Genomic DNA, 22,818 nt, shown 5'->3' with positions numbered 1-22,818 from the left:
AAAAAATATTCCTGGGCCCAGCTCTGTTTTGATGAGGACATTTCCACAAAAAATGTCTGAAATATCACAACCGTCTTTAACCATAAGGAAATATCATACATTAATGCAATTAAGTTGTAACATTCAATGACGTCATTCAGTTATTTAGTTTAAATGTCATATTGGGAACATATCAGGGATGAAACGAATAATAGATTTTGTTATGGTTCAATTAAACCCTGATTTGTTGGTGGTGTTTGTGCTGTGAAGTATGCTTAGGTTTGGTCATATTTCATGTTTCACAAAGTTTTGACCATTTTCAAGTACAGTATAAAAATCATATTAATCTGCTCCTGGGCCCTTAAGGTATTTCTTGCCCTCTCTTTGCAAAGGCATTTTAATATCTTCCTGCAGTTTTGATATGGAGCTAGCAGGTCGCTTATAGTTTCCAGCAATGTCACAGCTAATGTAGTGCATGATGAATATAATCACATCTACAGTATAGGAGAAAGGAGTTTAATGTCTATATTGTTAAGTTATAAGTTGAATTTATATGTTAATTGTATATGTTTCTCCCCTTTTGCTATGGCAAACTCAATTTCGTTTAGATTTCGTTTAAATTGGTTTTAAGTTTCTTTGACAAGTCCCACCTTTAGGTACTGTAAGTGTCCTCTGTACGCAATAATAGTGTTCATGTGATTTCAGAATAAATGTAAGGTAATCTCTGTAGGGTTTCTCAATCAAGAAAGGAATTCAAAGTAAAGAATCAAATATGAAGGTCCATGAGTTACTTTCAAAACTCAGGGAGAAAGCCATAGAAAGAGGAAATGATCTTGCTTAATACATTTTACATTTTATCATGAATATAGAGCACTGTGTTTGAATTTCAGTATAAAACATACATTACATTACATTGGTGGCTTATTTGAATATATCAATTCAGTTAATGTATGCCTTCCAGAGATGGATATTAAAATATAAAGAATATTAATAAATTAGTTATATTAAAAAGTGAGGTTGATTAAATGAGGTCAAAGTCTTATTTCCTACTAGTTTGCTATTGATTTGAACATTTGTTTAATGGACAATTAATTTTGTTATTATAGTGAAACATTACATTTCAAGCTGCATATCAGTGTGTTGTACTTGAGTTCTAATTATACTGTAGTCAGAAAAACATTTATCTTATCTACTAGAACTCTAAGGATATTCACAATATTACAGTTGAGAAATCACAACTCAGAAATACTGTGTATTTGCAAACGCTGATAATGGCAGCAAAATAGATGTTTACTCAACTATAGATGAACATGTGATTTCCTTTTGATCTGTTACATCCCAGCACACTCCTTAATGGATCTTAATGGATAGATCATTACGGGGATTTTATATCTTCAGTGTTGAATGACTGGGGCAAAATTAAAATGAAAGTGAATGTATAACCTACTAGAATACACTCTCACTTACTGAAGTATTACAAGCATGGTTTTGGATTTCCATAAATACACAAGGAGATAATATACTGCAGCCTCATTTCCTATCGGGTCATTTTTCTCAAGAATTTCTGATGAGGATTGTGGTCAAGGTCTGTGAATGCTCTTCCATCAATTGTTTAAAGTATGCTGTAAGACCCAAGCAGGAAATGTTATCATTAAAACGCCTCTGTTGTACTGTAAATACTGCAATGTGCTTTAGTAGCAGCCATTGAAAACACAGGCTGCTGTTTTGGAAAGAAAGATGAGAATCACAACAAATTTTGTGTAATTTGACTTTATTTGATGTGCGTGTTTATTTGTATAGCTTCTTCATTGTTTATTTTTATAGCCTCTTTGTTGGCATACAGTATTTGATAGGGTTGATTGTTTTTAACAAATATTAGTTACTCCTTTTTCAAACGATTCCTGTGTTTTGTCTAGTGGACTCAAAATGTCCTTAAATATTTAATCAGCACTTATACGTCCTGCATATGTAGTGAATTGCTGCTCATGCAGTAATCAAGTAGATTTAAAAGGCTAAATTAGCCTACATCTAACACATAATGACGATTTTCCAGTTTTGTCAAATACAAATTATATAGATAGCTGTGTAGGTATCCAAAGAAATGCTTGCTGGCTAATTCAGCCTGACTATCCTAATGTCATTCTCTATTAACTTCAAAGGCTTAATTAGCTTAAAGAGGCTTTAACATCAAGAGGTTTAAATGGTGGTCAACTGACATGTAAGGATAAAGCTTCAAAGAAATGTCTTTATGATTAAAACCACTTCATGGTCCTGCCTTTCAGTTCTCTTTGAATTCTTGGATGTGCTGCATTGAAAGTCCTTCAATGTCACAGCATACCGTTCTGTAGAGTCGACTGCTGCTGGCCTCTTTCAGACCCTGCTGCTGTGTCTGGTGCGCGGGTGGCTATACAGTCTGTTGAATTTTCCTGTTATGTCATAGCCTTCCTGTGAGTCCACTGTTATTTTCTATATAAAGGAAGTGGCAGTGAGGTAAACACAGGTTTAACTTAGAAAGCTTCCTGATTAGTTTGGTGTTTCTTGACAATTGTAGAAGCACTGCTTTAGCAATGAGACGGATGCTCCTATCCCACCTTCCACAGCCAAACATAGACCAAATTGAAACCTATGTATGGAAGAGAAATAGAAACAAATACTGCTGGACTCAGAAAAAGATAGTTCACAGACTGTACAAGGTCTGAGAAAAGAAAAATTTTCCCTTGAGACTAGTGAAAGTGTCATAGAAATATCTAAAGTATGAAAGGGTAAATTTTACCTTTGTAAAGAGTGCTGCACTAGTTGAAACAGACTGTTGGGATTTCTAGTTCCTGACATAAGTTTATGGTTGGTTACACAAAGCATTATACGAATCCCTGCCAGTGATTAAAAAGACAGTAGCCCTGTGCATGGATGGATGAATAAGGATTTTTCTTTTCTTGTCACACCTTTGTATCAGTGACAACTGCTTTTACAGACAGTAGCACAAGAGGATGTGGATGAACTAAAGTTTCATTTTGCAATTTACACCTTTGCAGGAAGGAACATGGTGATAAAGTCTTAGTGTGTGAAGTGAGAACAGAAACATGCGTGCATAGAGGGACAGTATTTTACAGGCAAGATTTCCAGAGGATGGAGCATCCCAATATACGATTTGAATAAAGCTTAGTTACTGTAGTACAAGTTTTGTTTATGAAGAGATTTACAGATGTCAGTTTTCTACCTTAAATTAATCAATTATTTGATAATGCATGGGGTTCTTTGCCTGTGTCCCTGCACAGTTAAAGCTTCTTATTTGTCAGCCCAAAACAGAGATGGGTTCTGAGAAACCTGCGGTGTGAGATGTGCTGTAGGCATTGGCAAATATGAAAATGATAGTCTGCTATCTAGGAGGCAGATAATTGGTTTTAAAGGTTCTGTACAAAATTATGTTTATTATTAAACTATGTTACTTTGTCCAGTGACTGAAATATTAAGCTTTTTCAGAAAAATACTAAGACAGCTAATATATAGCATTAATAAAATTTGTGTATTGTTGTTTTGGTTTAAGTTTTGTAATGCAGGCCCATTAAGTAAGTTTGCTATTATACAGTATAAATCAGGGATTTGCAACCCTATTCTAATAGTTCTCATCCCCAAAAACCCAATGCAGGTACAGTATGATAGGCAATCACTATATCACAATTTCCATACAGTACATGTGGAACAAGTTAATTGTAATAAATTAGGCAGCAGTTGGTTTAGAGTAATTAGAGATAATTTGGGACCAAAATAGGAGTACCTGTCAATGACCAAACATCTGTTAATTAAAATGATTTCTTGATTTATCAGTAAATTCCAAGATATAAACTACAATAAAGCAAGCAATTCACACATAATATTAGTACTAGTATGGAATTTGAATGGTTAGTGTTAATATCTGAAGTTTAATGACATAATACTCTGTATCCCTTTAATGTAATTTTTTATTGCAGAGAGAAACTGCATTTATAAATCATGAAACACATGACAGGCAGTCTGTTTTATTCTTCAGACCTTCCAAAACATTAAATCACAAATGGCAGATTAATGCAATGTTCCTCCTTATTTCTTGCCACCTACGCACGAGATGCCAAATAATGAAGGCGTGAGTGGAGTGTTTATGGAAGTCTAAGACTGTGATTAAGACATCACTAATGGTTGTGTTTAAAACTGAGGATTCTGGGATGTGGGTTTCAATTATTTTGTGTTGTTTGTTGGAAAGGGGATGCTGGTTTTGTGCTCTTGTGTTGCCAATACATTTTCACTTTTTTTTCCCGTTTCAATCAAGACACAGGGTATTTATTTTCAGATAAAAGAATAAAATCCATAAGCCGCTGCTAGATCATTTCAGTAGGCTGAAACTTGACATTATTAGAAGACACTAAGCTTTATAATACATGTCATAATCAAGGTTGTGCATTGTGTATTCTCATTTGGAAGGAAGAAGAAATGTGAGATTAAGATTCTGTGAAAGGGATTTAGGGAATGACTGTTCAGATGAAATAAAATACAATTAAAATGAATGCATTTAGTTCCCTGCACTCTTGTTTTAACAAATTGGCAATCATGGCTTCTATAAAATGTAAAAAAAAACAAATTACATATAGTGTTTTCAGACTGCAATTTGTCTAAGCGGTCCTAAACAAAAGTCGGTTGATACTATTGCCAATGTGTCCTGCAGAACTTTTAATAAAATTCAGGTAGTTTTTAGCATGGGTAATATTGTCTGTAATTCATTAGACCTAGGGTACATTGTGGTAAAAAGTGACCAAAAAGGAACCAGGAAACACCAAGTAATGAGATTTGATACAGTATATTCATCCTTCCCCAGCATTCGGTAGTTTGGATTTGGAGCCTTTTCAGATACTGTACAGTATGTCAAGATGAAGACTCCTGTTCACTTTGACTAAACCAGATCTGAACCCAGTGATTTACCAGTACAAAATAAATTCCACTTAAAAATTTGGTAAAATGTAAAGGCTTCAGCATTTTCCTGCATATCAAATGTTTACCTAATCTCTGTCTGTATTGTCAGTGAAATGCAGTATTGCAAGAACTTTAGCTTGTGGTTTTGCATATTTATGAAGTTGTTATTAATTACTTTCCTACTAAGAAAATGAGAGAATACTTCTATCAGTGGGTGTGTTCAGCTGCAGCACAAGTCAGTATTGCTTTCAGTAGACATTAGCTAATGTCTGTGAATCTCTGATGCCTAGTTTACCACTACATTACAGTTTTGCTAAGGTAGGGCAGTTACATGTACTGCATGGGTTGTAATTTGGCCACAGCTGTCTCTTGAGCAATTGTTAAGGTGATCCTTTGATCATTGAATTACATTTCATGACATGGCAATTAACCATTTTCATTTTGGACTGAAGATTTACCTTTTCTGTATCTTATCAATAGCAAACAAGTGTTCTGTTTTTACAACAAAAAATGGCACCTCAATATCAACTGAAGTAATGTATACTCTGAATTAGTTTTTCTATCAGAGAGCAAAAAATCCATGGCCTCTGTTCAGAATGAAGTATACAGTAGTATAGTACAGCTGAACATGTCTTCAGGCTGTTTTTCTAATCAAAATATTTCTTTCCACAGTGAGACTCCATGACAGCATATCAGAAGAGGGATTTCATTATCTAGTCTTTGATTTGTAAGTAAACCGTGTAGATTTTTTTTTGTCACAGCTCCATTATGTTAGTTTTCTATGTATGATCTGGTAAACATCCACCGTGTGTTTTCTACTGTATATAAAATAGTTTTTTTTATTTAACTTGTACTGTACTTGTTATGGAACAATGGATTTATCCCTTAACTCTATTTGCTTTAATAGTAATCATTATGTGTCACACATGTCTTGCTGTACTAAAAATTCATTTATCCTACCTGCCTACCTTCCTACAGTACTTGAGATCAGATTGCATTTATGCTTATCTTAAGATTTTAGAGTGAGGACTGTGTTAGTGCGTGATGTGCAGAGGAATTAACCTTTATCTTTATCTTGTTGTTTCTCATGCCAGGTATACTTTATTTATTTTACTTACCTTCAGTGTGATCTATATTCTCGGCTATCAATGTTGATAGGGTTGACCTGGTCAGTGCCTTCCAGGTTTTTTAATACTTGGACACATATGACACTACAGTATGTCAACTGTCCTACTGCAAACATATAATGTTTCTTTAATCTGTGTCTTTGTTAATTATTATGTTTGATATCTATATTGAAAGTATTTGATTAAATCCATTTGACCTTAGTGTTGTCGTTCTATTGTGCATCTGTATACAGGGTACATTTTTTCTAACACGCTGCTTATTTGAACATTAGACATTACATTACATTAGACATTTTACTCTAGTTGTGCAGTAGTTGTTTTTAATTGTTTTTAATATACAAAGGGCAAGTGTTTGCATGATCTACAGTACAGATGTTCAAAGACATGATTTTGTCCTATACAACAGGGTACCTTTAAAAATACATGTTTATGAAAGACCAAACCAATAAGTCATTTTAATATAAAGAATAGCAAAAGCGTATTGCATGAAATTAATACAGTAGCTGCTAAAGTTTTTGCATGCCTTTTTAACATATCCTCAGTCCACTTAAAACAAGCAGATAAGCGTTCCATACTTGACACTCTACTAATCATGCTATTCAGTGAATAGGTTTTGTGTAATGTGCTTTTACTGAAGTAAACGAAGTTAATTGTGTTCTTAATGTAAAGCAATTATCATCTGCAGCCAGTCTCAGAAACTAATAGAAATTCATTTTGCATTTTTAAAGAGAATAATGTCTGTGAATGTTTTGCTAGTTAACTTGTTAGGTACTGGTTTTTATAGTACTCTTAAGAAGAAATTGATACCGTTGGAAGGTGTGTGGAGTCTTTAATACCTGACCAACAAATAATGAGCTTGGTAAAGATCAAGAGGTAAAAGTAAATATGATAGACTGGGCATCAAAAGAATGTCACTTGTAACTAATACTATTATTAACTGTAACTGAAACAAATTCAGGATCATCAGTTATCATCAAGAAAACATCTTTTTTGCAGCAGATGCACTGACATTTTATTGTACAGACCTGACACAGGTTGATTCACTACAAATTAATTAATGTAAATTTGTCATCAACACATCAGCAGGGCTGATCAACAAGGCTACTGGGTAAAGTTGGAAACCACAAAAGCAAAGTTGCACATACTGTACAGTACTGTTTACACCATATCCCCAGATGCGATAATCTGGGCAAGCACATGCATTTTCCCTGGTCTCTGAGCCACAGGTTGCGCCCCGTGCTCATAACCTGTTAAGTAGGACTAAAGTCTCGCAAGCAGACTCTACCCAGACCATTACGTCTGGGCTTTCCCTTACTCCTCAGTACTCTATCTCACTGGCTTCAGGAGAACCAAACGCCTGCCCGGTGCTCTCCCTGAAGAAGTGCCCTGCTCAGCGGGTCATTGTTGGCAAACAGACCAGGCTAGCGAAGACTGGAGCTGAGCTGAAACCGATAAAGTGTCACCCTTTGACACTCTGTGGACACTTTGGTCCTCATTGGACAGTGGAACAGACCGCACACATACCTGTGATCTATGGGCTCAGAATCCCACAGAAGTCTCTTTTTGGTGATAATGCCGCTTTTTGGAACATATCACCATTTTTCTTAGGAACCTCTACTTACTGTATGCCTGCAGTTTCTGAAGTACTCCTGCCCTGCATGCTCCCATCCCTCTTTCTCTTTCCTAGTGTATTAGGTTTGTGTCCTTCAGATAACCCATCTGCCTTCTGTTGGCTGTTTATGTGCAAGATTGAACAGCCCATGTATGAAGCTTCTTCACCATGATGTTAAGCTAAATCGGCAGCAGCCTGAACAAATCTCAGCAGCAGAATGGTGGATTCCATTTCAAATATAGAGAAGTTCACCATGTGAAGACTATTAGGAAAGATATCCTAACCACTCAATCTCAGTTTTAAACAGCATATACAGTAAATTGTCTCAATCTGTGTGGGAGGCCAAAAAATGAAAATGCTTATGCTCTGCCTTTTTTAAATGGATAAAGTAGTGCTTGCTTTAATGTCACACCAAAATTGATGGAAGCTATCTAGCCTTTTATTATGTTATGTGCCTCAAAGAAAAAACAGAAAAAAATGTGGTTTAGATTTATGGTCTAAAACCAAGGAAGAAAAAGCAATTCTAAGTTGCCGGTGTTATAAAGGAAATGAGGTCGTTTGGCATATCTTACTGGGTTAGTCGATCCAATTTTTGGGGAGCAGCAAAGACAAGGGACTGTGTTTCTTTTTTACTTTAATTCCACACTGCAGCAGAACATTTGGATTAAAAAAAAGTAGATCTCTCTTAAGCTTCACTAAAACAAAGAGGGCTGTGGGAGTTTTGTACCAAATCCCTCATGCAGTTGAAGCTGACTCTATGGAATCCTTTGTCAGTTGAACAGATGAAATATTTTGTACATCTCTAAAACCTTTGTGACTTTTAATGGTTTGAAATTTTCAAAGTGATTCAGTGCAAGATTACACATGGCTTAACCTGTAAGATTAGTCTTCATACTCTTTGTAAGATTTTCATTTATTAGGCCATGTTCAGTACAGTGTACATACAACGGGTACAGTGTAGATCCGAGCTGTAGTCAAGCTTCAGGTGCTTGAATTTGAGTCTTCCAACTGAAGCAAGATGGATAGAATCAAGTCTGAATCCTAGCAGTCTTGAGTCGATTCAGAAAGGTTGGGATGAAGATTGAATAATACCTCTTTTTTACCCGACTTGCAGTATTTAACCATTTCTTGATCGAAATGCATTCATCACCTTGAATTCCTAAGGCCTTTAATGTGAGAAATAACCTTTCATGAGTGACTTTGTCAGAGCGTTTTGGAAATATAAATTGTGCATACTTTAGAGTTAACATATTCCATTACACAGGTCTGATTGTTCCAACAATCTATCTTAAGTTAAATCTTATAGACAAGAATTCCTCCTTCTAAATCCATCTTTTTTCTGGTTTAGCTCATAGCGACTGTATCATTTCTTCTTTTTCGGTAACAGAAGTAAAACTCATCTACACGGTTCTGCCTCAGTGTGCTGGCCCTAATGAATTCAGACACAGTCTGCCAGCATTCTTGTGCGCAGCCTTCAGATGTATGTGACTGCGTTGATTCATCATAATCAAATGGGACTTATTAGAACTGGACTGGTGACAGATAAGGTTTGCTGTCTCCTTCACATCATTCATGCTGTCATTGATACCAAAACACCAACATCAATCCTTTTCTTGGATGCTGGAAAGACATCCTCTCAAGCAGAATGGGATTGTCTTTGCTTAGTACTAGAGCTTATGGGTTTAGAAGACTTAAGTTCATTAAAATGATCATTTTATATGCAGATCCCCTTGGAGTGGGTGCTTTGAGGTATCAAGTGTTCTTTATCTCTAGGGACAAATCATTAGGGGTGCCTGCTCCCCCTGCTGTTTTGGCATTTAGTAAGAACCCCATGCCACTATGAAACTTTTATCCTTATCAGCTCTTAAAATACAGAACATCACATTTCACTGGAGTAACAAGATACTTTTATTATTTGAGAAAGTTACTAAATCACTCTGCTTTTACTGTCTTTTCAACGATATTACAGTAGCAGGCTTTGGGACATAAAGCTAACTAGTCTCACTCTGCTCCACGGCCTTTGAAAACGAGTACAGTGCGCTTCAAATTTATTCATATCCCTGATCAAATAGGAGCACAGAATATGATATAACAGAATACGTTATGGATTGGATTATGCACCTTATTTAAAACAAATTACATTTATTATTATGCTGGAATTGTAGATGACAGCACAGCGGTTCTCGATCTGGGGTGCTTCTAAATCCTGTGCGTCTGTACGTTTGCCCTCCAGTTGACTGGAGTCCCGTCCAGTCTGTACCCTGCCTTGTGCCCATTGCTTGCCGGGATGAGATCTGGCTCCCCTGCGGCCTTGAACTGGCAGAAGCAGTTAGAAAATGGTTCGATGGAAGTGTAGTTGCATTACAAATAGCACAGTCCTATTTGTCAGAATTAATCGAATTCCTAAAACACAAAACACATTTATTCACACTTCTGAGTAGTCCTTTACGTAAAATTCAACAAAAAGAAAGCCACAATAATATTCTGCTCTGTGGAAGTGCAATGGAAGCCTCCGGAACTACAGACATCCCCTGATTTACGAACCCCCATTTTACAAATTTTAGCAACAACAAAGCCAATTTCTGCCGATTTCTTGTCTGACCTACAGCATATTTCACTACAATGAACAAAACATTTATGTAGGTAGCAAACTTACCATCCATGGAAGAATACATGTTGATGGTGCGAGTGTAGACTTGTTGTCATTTAATTTAACTTTCTTAATGCGAAATTTCACATATTTGCTTAATATAACTTAGCTTTGCAGCCCAAGGGATGGGTGTATATTGTGATCAACTGGTAAACTGCAGGTCTGAACGGCGAACTCTGTGGGCTGTGGGTTTAGTTGTCAACATCACCTGTAAACTCTGCTTGAGGAACTGCTAACACTTACCACAGGTCCTGTAATGAAACGTGAGGAGCAGCTGCACTGCACCTTTTTTATTAGCAGACTTTTAGAGTTTTTGATTGAGAAACGGAATTGGCAGAAGGCAAGGTTACAGGAACCTTACATGACAAAAAATATACCCAGCAAATGTGAAATGTTATATTACTCCACTTAAAACAAAATGTACAAAAATCATTACAACACCACATCAGTACAGTTTCAGTGAAACTAATAGGGTTCAGTCTCTGAGGTTGCTCCAGAATTTGGAGGTGGAGTTTGATGGAAGGGTGCTCACATTTCTTGAGGTGTCATTTTTTCGCCCTGTTCAATGTGAAGACCAGCCCCATCACACTAGATCTGTGACATCATCAAACAGGGCCACTGCCAATGGATAGCAGTAGAGGACCACGTGAATACCATGTATGTGAGAGGGGAGCTGTGATGTCATCAAGCCGTAGTTTGTTTATGGGCTTGTGTGGGTGTTTCAGATTCAAGCAAGGGGCAAATTGAATCCTTTGCCGATGGTTCTGACCATAGGTACCAAATGGGCTTATTGAGATGCCTGCTTCATGCCTCTGTTGGACGAGAAGACTCTATAAGATCATGCAGGGCAATGTGGCAATCATCTCGGTAGAAAGGGATTTATTTTTTAACATTCGAATCATGTCTGTTATGCGGCAGATGTAATTATATCTTGAAAATGAAGTGATAAAATGCTACAAAATGGCAAAGGTCCCTGGTGTACATGCAATATACAGTACTGTATGGCTTCAGTCTTTTCACACACTGCCTTTTTTCTGATTAATTGCAGAGTAACTGGAGGGGAATTGTTTGAAGATATTGTAGCCAGAGAGTACTATAGTGAAGCAGATGCAAGGTAAGTTACAGGAAACACATTATCCTTATATATACTGTATATACAGTACATATCTACTGCATATGTTTTTATCATTATAAATCACATTTTCTAGCAATATTAAATGTAGATTTTTAACTATGAAATCAGCTAGCCTGCTGCAAGGCAGGAGGCTGAAATGGTGGCTTCTGCTACTATTTTACAAATACTAGCATTTTTCCTACTATAAGTAACTAATTCCAAGTACAGTATGACTCACATGTATTTCTGTTGTAAGGCTAATAAATTACAGTGCTCTAGCTAGCTGAACAGCTCACCATGACCATCGTGGGTTTACAGTGAAGTATGGCACATTTTTGTCATATCCATGTGCTTAAAATCGGCATCCTGTGTCTCATTTGTCACAATGTGTTAACTTCTGTCTTTTTTATAATACAATCATAAAAAATCAAACATAGTTTAAAGATGTATTCTTGAGATTTAATGGATCTTTTGGTTCAAAAGGATGTTGTCACTTTTCCTATTGTTTCTTTTTGTTTGATAGCATGTGTTTTATTGCTGCAATATAAAACAATTTAACCTGTTGTATGTCTTTTTTTGCTGCGGAATCTGCAAAAAATTGTGACGAGTCAAGTGTCTGTTTTCAATTGATTTCTACCACTGTTTTATTCTGTTTCTTTTATGTCAAAGTGTTTTCTCTTCATTTCTCTGTTTTATTAAACTTTTTGTTTTCTGATCCCAAGAAGTAAATGTCAACCTCTCCATTTTTTAACAAAAATGACAAACTAAGTTCTAACCTGTATTTTTGTTTCTAGTATTTTTGTGCATATGGAAAGATTTTGTTAATGATCTGAACAGAGATGGGTCTAAATAGCAGAATTATCACATTTGAAGGTACATTCACTCCCCGGAAGATTTCTCACATTTTGACTGCAAGTCAAATATTGCAGTTGCAGAATTTCAAAATACACAACTGTTTAATTCAAACTTATTAAGTGTTTTATCTCTCATGAAAATTGACAAGATATAAAGATTGAAAGGTGAACCCTTTGTTAAGTCACTAAAAGGAAAATGTTTGTTTTTTATTCACACAGACAAGATAGGAAAAGTTCACAGTAGAAGCCTACTGAAAACACTGAAATATACAGTATACATGTTAGAATTTTATACGGTATAGAGAGCTGTTTAATATGAAATGCGGAACCAAATAATGAGTATGCTAACTAGATAAGAAACGTTTATGAAATAAAAATAGAGAATTCTAAATACAAGATTAATTTTTTGGGAAAAAAAACCCAAAACCCTAACATTTCCACTGTTACTGTTAACACTACTAGGATTTTTCATAAGAAAAATCAGTTGGGACTTTACTTAACACTTGATAATCAATTTTCTGTGAACCTTTTCCCAGAGTCTTGTGTAACATTCTGCTGATCTGCTCTGTGCTATTGCTGCATAATAGTGGGTGCATCACTAAAGTATGTCTTCCAATGGGATGCTAATTTGTGGGTCATCTAGATCCTTGGAGCACCCTTCATCTCAGCCTTCCTTGACTTAATATAGAAAATTAAAGAGTAGTCTGTAGATCTGTGTTTGAATACAGGTAGCAGAACCCTCCTCCTAGTTTTGATTAAATAACAGGGGGTAGCACAGTATCAAACAAAATAAAAGTATTTAAAAACAGACAAACAGATATTTAATGCAAAAAGGATTGCCTCGTCTTAATGGATCAGGAGATGTGACATTAAGTACAACCTTCCTTTTGGTCCAGATGGTAAATAATTCAGTTTTATTAAGATCTGAGTCATTCCACGTGGACTGTCTCCAGAAGTTAATGCATTAGCTTTAAATACTATCCATCATCCGCAATTACTGATTAATACTGTAACTCCCATCCCTGTTTTGATCATTAAAATACCATTTTGCTTAGGTTTGACTTAACAAATGACATGCATGATTATTTTTCTACACGAAGTTCTCATTAGGGGCAATCTTGTTCTGTTAAGAATAATAACTGAATTAATATCAGTTTATAGTTATAATAAATCTTATCCTGCTAAACGTGTTGCATTGTTTCTTTTTTCAGTTGAACTGTAATGTCTCGATTGCTTTATAGTTTCTTTACCAAAGCCTTATTTGAAATCCGAGGTGAAGTGCAATGTGTTTTTCTTTGCTGTGATGATGTGTCTTTAAAATGTTCTCCCTTCCACTCTGCCCTTCTATCTTTGCAGTCATTGTATACAGCAGATTCTAGAAAGTGTAAATCATTGTCACCTAAATGGCATAGTTCACAGAGACCTGAAGGTCAGTATATATAGTGCCACTCAATCCATGCAAGCTAATTAAAATCCAAATCCACACAGCAAGCGTATGAATGAGACTTGGGAAGGAGCTGAGTAATGGTTAGACCCTGCCTGTAGCAGAGCAGATGTGCATGTAGCATCTTCCAGTTTGCCATCCACAGGGCTGTTCTGCACTGGCACTCCAGTAGGTGAGGCTGTCTGCTCTTGTGCTGCGAAGTTGGCTTTCACCTTAAACCATGGTTTGAGCTGCTGAGCCTCTGGGGGAAGGTGCATAGCAGCCTGGGGATTAAACACCACTTCTGTTTTGAGACCTCAGGTGTTGAATGCAGACCAACTGGTTTCCTGGCACCCCAATGGACAAGGAAGGATCTCCTCTAGCTGACCTGACCAATTGGGACATGTAGCTAAAAAAGCACCGTAGCAAGAGTTAAAAACAGACTTTAAGTCTGTTACTTATATTAATCACTCTTCAACTGATACATTATCTCAAATAATTCATTATAATTGTGATTTACTGAGAATCACTACAGCCTTGAACTTATGCTGCTGTTGGTTCCTCGTCTTTGAACTTGATCATTTGTGTTGTGTGAGAATTTGTTTACCTACTGTAAAGTATAAAAGAGAGACATTTCATTTTAATTGGATTATTTAGTACTCCTTAACTATTTTAATACTGTGTCTGACTCCGAAACTCCAGTCGGTTTTCAGCACACGATAAAATGCAGCTAAGGGCTTTCAATTTTCCATTGGGGAGAAAATGAAAAAAAAAATCACCATTTCGAAAGATTATTTTTTTCATTGCCAGAAGAACAAGTTGGCTGCCTTCACTCAGCCTGGTCTCAATGAGGATATGCAGACAGTGAGTGTATGCTTGGAACTAACACACGCCCCCTGGTGTTTGCATGCAGTCATTGCATTCAGCAGATCCTGGAGGCTGTGCTACACTGCCACCAGATGGGTGTAGTCCATCGGGACCTGAAGGTGAGTAGACACATTGGAACTTACAGAGCACACTGAGCCTCAATTCTTCAGCTCCTCGTCTGCATGCAGGGTAGTACACATACACAGATTGAAAAAGTGACAAGTGCTCTTGTTCATGCAATTTTGAAAGTAAGATGGTGCACTAAACTCAAGAAGCGTGCTTAGCAAAATCTCTTATATTGTGAAGTGTAAATATGATAAATGCAGATGGGCTGATAGTGCTTGATTTCCATATAAAAGAACTCACCCCCCCCCTGCTCTGCTCTGCTGCTGATCACAGCCTGTGCAAAAACATTTGCTAATCAAATAACCCAGGTGATGCTCAGAACTCATTATGTGCTAAAAATAATCTGTCTGCTTTGAATATGGGACAGGCTCCAGGTTGGCTTGATTTCAGCAAAAGAAGGACAAAAGAGCATTTTCTCAATGGCTACTGTATGCATGCTGTATCTGTGAAGTCATACCAACAGCTAAAGAATACAGATGACAATAGCGCCTTGCCATATATTAAGTGATTCCCTTTTAATATGTGCAGATTATGAATTAAAAACATACATGGGTGAGCTTCTGTCTCCAATCACTAAAATGAATGGAAAGCAGAACAAAAACAGAGATGTCCAACACTGTTTCTCTGAATAAACTAAATACCAGGTAGACAGAGTATAAACAAAACATTTTGAAATTTTCCATCTACCCTACTTGGTCATTTGTATTATTATAACTAGCTCATTTTTAACAAGTAGAACAGCAGAGCTGTTTAGATTGCTGCCTGACTTCGAGACCAAATGAGTAGGTCATTTTGTTTTTCTTTTTTAATGACACTGCTGTACTTCTTCTCTAAAAAAAAAGCCCAGCTGTACTTGTCACGTTTAATACCTAACATCCATCCGTACAGAAGTGCAAAAGTCTGTGACGGTGTTACATTGACTACTATTAATTATTAAGGGATTTAAAGTATTCGTTTGCAGTGAATCAGTTCCTGGTCATAAAATACAATAGTAGAACTATTTGGAATGCAATTCCAGCACACTGCTTGTATGTTCCTTGTATAGACAAGGCTCTTCTTTGTGTCTTTGTATTAATGATAATCAAAAGGAAAATGACTTAATAAACAGGTACACTCAAATAGTGTGTTACTGTATGTGCACTACCCTGACAAAATGCAAGACTGCAGAAAAAAAAGCCCCTGACAGTGTAAGATGCCTACTATTTGGACTCTAATTGAGCAATTTATTTCCTCTGCTGAGTGATATAGCTGCTGCCAGCTCCACTGTGCTGCTCAGTCTAGCAATCTTTCTCTTCTCCTGTGATGCATATCTGCTCTAATGATCAGTATTGTGGCTCACGCATGCCCTCCTTCATAAGACCATCCCTGATGGCGGGCGACTGCATGAAGATCAAGGAGCACACATTGTAGATGAAATTGCGATCTCTATGGCTTCCGATTAATGAGACTTCATTCCGCCGTAGCTGAGTGCTGACTGACCACTTTGGTGTATGTGGTTGGCAACATTTACTGTATCTGAGGCAAAAGGGAAGAGACTGTTTTTATGTTTTGGGAAAAAAACAATCCACAGACAGTTGCTCAGACCACAATAAAATTGCCCCCTTCCTCCTCAGAAAGTTTCCTGCAGTTGCAAATTAATAATGAGGTTAGATAATGGGGTGGCAGGGGAAGGAAAGGCTGGATCATTCTGCAATGTAGCAAATCCTTTGTGCCTTATTACCTTCGCGTACAAACGTACTGTAGGCAATGGATTTAATTTTTTGCAGCTAATAGTTGTTTGGTTTTGCGTGTTACATGTTTATTTTATTAAAGTTGGGCCCAAGCTAGAAACAATGAGGATTAAAGGTTAAAAAAATAACTTAATCAAGCAAGGAGCTCCTATGACCTTCGTCTGACTGAGTATTCATAGGCCCACAGGAAATGTGATTTATGACCTTCTTGCTTTTCATAAATTTGGAAACAGTAATGGGAGTTTTAACATTAAACACAAACAAGGAACTAGCAAACTAGCAAGGAACTAGCAAACAAATACAAAAACTGCCTTGAAATGGTAGTTTTGAAATTTGCGACAGATTAGTACATTAAAGGTCTGATTTAAATTTAATTATAATTAATCTTGTATGTATTTCCTGTACACTGTTTTTCTTATATGCTTTTTGCGATCCCATTTCTGCAAATGAAACAGCCCTCTTATAGTGTTCTAAGAAAGACAGCTATGGAGGAGATGTACAGTGACATAACACCTGTAAAGATTGGCAGCAGGTAGTTAATGCAGGGCCAGTGTCCAGGGAATTGCTCTATACTTGCCCAATCTTTATAGACTCTTCAGTATTAACATTCCCAGCACAGGCACAATGAGGGCTGTGTCCAATATTGTAGGGCAACAACCTCAATTAAATTAATGCAGAATAATTACATCATGATCGCTGTTTGGTACCATTCAGTTACATTGGTTTCATGCTTATCGTGACAGCTTAACATAAATTTTGTGAACAGCTGGAAAGATCTCATTATACATACATCTGTATATATTGCAGAAGGGGGGCAATTCTAATGTGGTTTTGGGGTTTCCGGTCGTTAGATCAGGACTGCGTTGGAATCATATGTTTTCTTTGCTTTAGTGTTTAGCATTGACAAATATTAAGGGCTTCTAAGGCATTTTTATTAAAATAAAAAGCTGAACAAATTTTATATGCATCTGAGACTATGCTTTGGAGTACGCCAGAGTTAAACAATTTAAATTTCATTTTAATTTATTGCAAGAAGAAATATACTCTTACAATGTTTTGACTTGTAATATTATGTATATAATACACATTATAGTATGTTATTATTGTACACAGTAAGAGTTGCAGCAGTGTAAGAGTACTTTTTATGAAAAAGTAAAACATTCTTAACAGCACTTGGAGGGGAGCTTAGATCATTAATGGAAAGTACTATCAATTATTTAACATTTCACATTTAATGAAAGTGCAGTCAGTGGTATGAATATGCAAAAGAAAATGCAAATTGAATTTTAATTATTTTTTCAAGAGTGTTATATGTTGTTTGTGCTCTTACAGCAAGTACGTTGCAAGTCTCAGATCCAGAACAAGAACTGATATTTTGTTTACATCAGTCAAAGAAGGAAAAGTTACCAAGAGTTTTAATTCGTAATTTTACTCTGACAGTATTAGTTTATGTGAATGATACAATTATACTGAGCATCAAAAGAAACTGAACACTTAATGATGTTCGTAGGAAAATATATAAAGTATATATACTGTATATTTATCTGGATTTTAGACTAAATTATTTTGGTTGTGTTATTCATTCATGGCTGACATTAAAGAAAATATTGATTTACAGCCAAATGTACAGTAGCCTGTTAATTGAAGTCCATGATTTGGAAGACTACCAGTGACAACACTTTGCCAAAATCAACCCATCATTATACAGCCACTTCTTGATCATTTTCACACCAACAGTTCCACTGCATCAGAAAAATCCTGTTGTAAAAAATCAATCAGCAGCAGTTTAGATGTGTGGAGGTGAAGAAGCAGGCACCCACACAGGAGCCCAGTCTTTATTCACACAATACAAAGAGCGATCTTACCCCTAAGAGACATAATAATAATAATTAATGACAAGGCTTGCAGAACCTACATTGATCAAGACCTTCCCATACTGCCTATACTGCTGCCTCATTTTGATGTGACATCATTCTTGCTGGACAGTGTAGGTCCTCATGCTACACATAGTGTACAGCATTGGCTCTCTTGCAAGATGAGAATTAAACCGTTATGCTGTAGATGCCATCCTTGTCATGACTTGAGACCCCATTAAACATATGTTGGATGAGATGTGTCATCTTGTGCTCAGAGACAACATCTGTCCAGGTTCTTCAAGAGGAATTGGATAGAATCAAGCCTGTATTGCAACCTATATTTCTTCAGATGGTGGCCACATAGACTACTAAGCTATGAGTGCCATAGTAGACCATTTGTTGGTCAACCTTGTCGATAGCAAATATTAATCAGCATAATGCATCTAACTGACATGTCTGCTGAAGCTCTTGCACAAAGGATTGATATTTTTATAATGACAACTTTGTGAATTTGTACTGTAGTTGTGGCAAGTTTCTTTTGAAGCTCAATGAAAACAGTTAAAAAAATAATGACCAGGTTCTGAACGAAGTTCAAGACTGGTGGTGATGTCAGCTAATCAAGGCATTTTACAAAAGACTGGCGACTCTGTCAGCAATTACTGATGAGACGAAACCCTGCTTTTGTGGAAAAGCGTCAAAGTGGTAAACGAATGCATAATCGAATGCAGAGAAGAATTTTGATTGAAATGTTTGCAAAGATTTGCATGATGATATGCTGTGAGTGTCTAAATGGCTGCGTCACACTGTTTGATGCACATTCCATAAGCATGTGAGACCTTTACTGAATCATTGACTTTCTTACTAACGACTCACTCGGTACCAAGCAATAATGCATGTTACAATATCCTTGTAATAATGGAAAATTATGTTCAGAATTAAAAGATAAACTTGTTTTCTATCAAATCCAGAACTAGTACTAAGCTTTTCTACCACTTTCTTTATCTAGGAGTTTGTACCTATATTTGTCAGGAGTTTTAAAGCAATTGTGTTATTTAAGATAGCCCACCACATTTGTTCCCATCACTGTCAGTCATTCTGTAAATTACTTTTCTCCTTTTGTTAGTTTCCTAGGTTGAAAGTTACAGGATCCCCAGATTAAAACCAATTCATAGGCTATGCTGGGGAGAAGTCGTTATAACATAAATCCAGGAAATAAACAGACATACAATCCTGACATATATCATGAAAACAAAGTCTTAATGAAATGTGAACTTAACTCAATGTATCAGTAAAAATATAAAATAGTTTGGAAATGTTTTACAAAATTTTAAATTGGCATGTAGGGTCTTTCTGTGCTTAATACACTCATTTGGACCTGCTAGTTTAATTCCAAAGAAAGTCCATTATACCTCATAATGTTTTTGAAGAGAGAAGATCTTTTACAAAGCCAAAGAGCTCAAATCATTTCTGAATTTTAGAAAACAGTATGAATGTAACTCCTAGAGCACTAGGGAAGTGCGTAAGTCAGTAATTAATCATTCAGTGACAAACGCATTAATTGTCCTGTAATTAAAATATATTTAGTCCTGTAATATACAGTATAGCATACTTCTTATAAATCTCCATTTATATAAATGCATTCACATTTATTTTTACCAAGTGCTTAACAGTGTTGAAAGCTATCACGAGTCCACAAAAATGCAGAATTATTCTAAGAATTTCATTTTGATTTCTTCTTTTGACATTCCCTAAAAGTGAACTGTGCATATTGGATTTGTCCTTGACAAGGCACTTTCCTAGTGTTCTGGAGAAACAGTTTGATACGGTAGGAGAGATGTGAGGTAAAAAAAGACACCTGCTGTGAGTGGATGAATATTGAAATTTTCTTCAACTCTCTTCTCTTTGATGCAAAGCCTGAGAATTTACTTTTAGCTAGTAAATTGAAGGGGGCAGCAGTGAAGCTAGCAGATTTTGGACTGGCGATTGAAGTTCAAGGGGACCAGCAAGCCTGGTTTGGTGAGTAAATGTTTGTGGGCTGATAAGCGCTAATCTAAACTGTTGAATTAGAATCAAAACGAGGTGCTAACAATCTTATTATTAATGCAACCTTTTTAACACCAGACTTTGCCATGCAGGATAGTATTAGTGGTACAGTTGTAGTTAGATTTTTTTCCTAATGGAGGAAATGACTATCATAAAGTGTACTGTATGACACGAAATTCAAATGTTATTTCCAAAAAACGGATTACAGAAAAGTTCACCGTCCCTATTGAAATATTACTAATGTGTCATCAAGGATTCCTATAGAAGATGAGAGTGAGGGAAACTGCACAAAACTGACATGCTTTAATTGCAGTAAAAGTATATGATGGAACCACATCAAAGGTCTGAGACACTGAGTTTATAAAAAAAACACATTTGCGTAAAATTGTTTTCATAAAACAAATGCAGCTGGAGGTTGGGTAGTGCTATAATCACACTTGCAAAAAACAAGAAGGCAAAGAAAACAAATTGCAATTTATTTTTCTCCTCTTCTCCTGTGCAAGTCGCATTATCTAAAAACATATTATATTAAAAAAAAATAGTAGCAATCACCAGAAATACTAGAGATTGGTCATTTCCAAGCAGTGAACCCTAGTGAAGTTCTGCAACAGGATCTAGAAATCCTGAACCTACTGTAAGTAAAATTGAAATCATGTATACTGTATCTCATCTGACATACAGTATAATGTGTCAGTATTAGAACTATATAAACTTTCATCCTTAAAATATACTGACAGGCATTGATTGCTATTTCTTCGATTGTAGTTTTTACAGTGCTTCTCACTGTATAAGCAGCAGTAGGATTCAGATCTTACAGTCTCACTCTGTGGGCTGGTGGATGTCTGTTACGATTGTGGCAAGAAAGTAAAGTAATAAACACTACAGGACCGAAATGAGTAAGAACAAAGTGGTAAAGAAACCAGTGATGAACTTTGTAATTTTTGAAAGATCTACAGTACATTATATGAAGATTAGTAAGGGCAAATATACTTGAAAGTGCATTTTGTATACGGTACATGCCAAACATAACAACCCTTTAGCTTGGATTTTATTCAATAAATCAACCGTGCATTGCAGTCCTGGCCTACCTGCAAGTTATAACATTGTTATACCATAAGACATGTTACATGAGATACTGTACATTAACATAAATATATCAAAAATATTTTTCCTCAGTAGGCTTTGAGATCCAACATCTTAAAAAACTTGGGCTCGCAAGAGATTCACTGAATAATTTATCTTCCTGTTCATTAGGCTGAAATGCAGTTCATATTATTTTTGAACAAAATCTTCAATTTTATCAGTTACAGTCAGGGTTTTGAGGACTGACTGGTGTGTGGTGGTTGTGTCTCAACAGCTCAACAGAGCTGTTTTTCATAAGGTTACAGAGAAGCATTTCAAAGGGCATTACTTTGAGCACGTGTTGACAGCACTGATGTTACGCTGTTTATGTAAACTGACAGATTTTGTTTGTTGGCAGGGTTTGCTGGTACTCCAGGTTATTTGTCACCTGAAGTTTTAAGGAAGGATCCATATGGAAAACCTGTTGACATGTGGGCCTGTGGTAAGTTACTTGTGTTGTTATGGCAGGTTTCAGCACAATAAGGTTACTTTTTATTGTGCAAAATGCTTTTGCGTGGCAGAGATATTGTATATTGAGCAAGCCTGTAGTCTCATAGTCCCTTACACTGGTGCGCTCAAACCATACAGACTCCCTGTGCTTCGGCTCCAGGTGAGTTTTCCACTGTTTGTTGTGTCACTGTTCTGTCATGGTAAAATGTGCTTCATGTATAAAGCACCACAGGTATTAGATAAATGAAAAGAAAACAAAATTGAACAGATATAGTAACATTTAAAAGCACAATAAAAAGCATTTTTAAGTGGATCAGTTACTTGTGTCACATGGAGTTTAGCTGATATTAAACGCTGTTAAGGTTCACCACTTTCCTATTACTTTCTCTGTTTTTCCCTGATGATCCATTTATCAGCTGTACTGAGGTGGCCTCATTCATCCCTGTATTTTTCATCTCTGCAGGTGTCATTCTTTATATTTTGCTGGTTGGCTATCCTCCATTCTGGGATGAAGATCAGCACAGGCTGTACCAGCAGATCAAGGCAGGAGCCTATGATGTAAGTCGTCAGTATTCCTGCTCAAAGGCCTCTTTTGGACTGTGCCCTTATTGTACCATGTATTAACTTTGCATTTAATATTAATGATTGTTATTTCTGTTCAAACCTTACAGCTTTTAAGGCCTATTGGCATGGCACTGAGAAAAACAACAAAAATACACTTTTTCACTTGATCAAAAGAGAATACATTTTGATGAGGTTTTAGTTATACATGGTAGAAGACTGTTAATTGGCTCCCAATTCTTGGCATTGTCATTGATGTTTCTCTATAGACCATCAGGACAAAAAAACAGTACTACTGATACATTTTCTTACTAATAAGATTTAATTTATTGGGATTTAGTTAGACACATTACTCCCTTTAGC

General features: G+C 36.3%; 1 protein-coding gene across 13 annotated transcripts in view; it reads left to right on the top strand.

Annotated features, from left to right (window-relative positions):
• Positions 1–22,818, top strand: part of camk2d2 (calcium/calmodulin-dependent protein kinase (CaM kinase) II delta 2) — a 103,932-nt gene that overhangs the window by 53,276 nt on the left and 27,838 nt on the right. For 7 of the 13 annotated variants that reach the window (XM_015345676.2, XM_006629935.3, XM_015345678.2 and 4 more), the window contains exons 4-9: positions 5,593–5,647; positions 11,358–11,423; positions 14,614–14,686; positions 20,193–20,295; positions 21,803–21,886; positions 22,358–22,452. In XM_015345676.2, the coding sequence (XP_015201162.1) occupies positions 5,593–5,647; positions 11,358–11,423; positions 14,614–14,686; positions 20,193–20,295; positions 21,803–21,886; positions 22,358–22,452 (476 nt within the window). Of the gene's footprint in view, positions 1–5,592; positions 5,648–11,357; positions 11,424–13,633; positions 13,707–14,613; positions 14,687–20,192; positions 20,296–21,802; positions 21,887–22,357; positions 22,453–22,818 lie in introns of all 13 variants that reach the window. The other 6 variants (XM_015345677.2, XM_015345674.2, XM_069191974.1 and 3 more) reach the window with 1 other exon arrangement.

Source organism: Lepisosteus oculatus, chromosome 1 (assembly GCF_040954835.1).
Source record: "Lepisosteus oculatus isolate fLepOcu1 chromosome 1, fLepOcu1.hap2, whole genome shotgun sequence".
Taxonomy (NCBI): Eukaryota; Metazoa; Chordata; class Actinopteri; order Semionotiformes; family Lepisosteidae; genus Lepisosteus; species Lepisosteus oculatus.
This window is presented reverse-complemented; position numbering and strand designations above follow the sequence as displayed.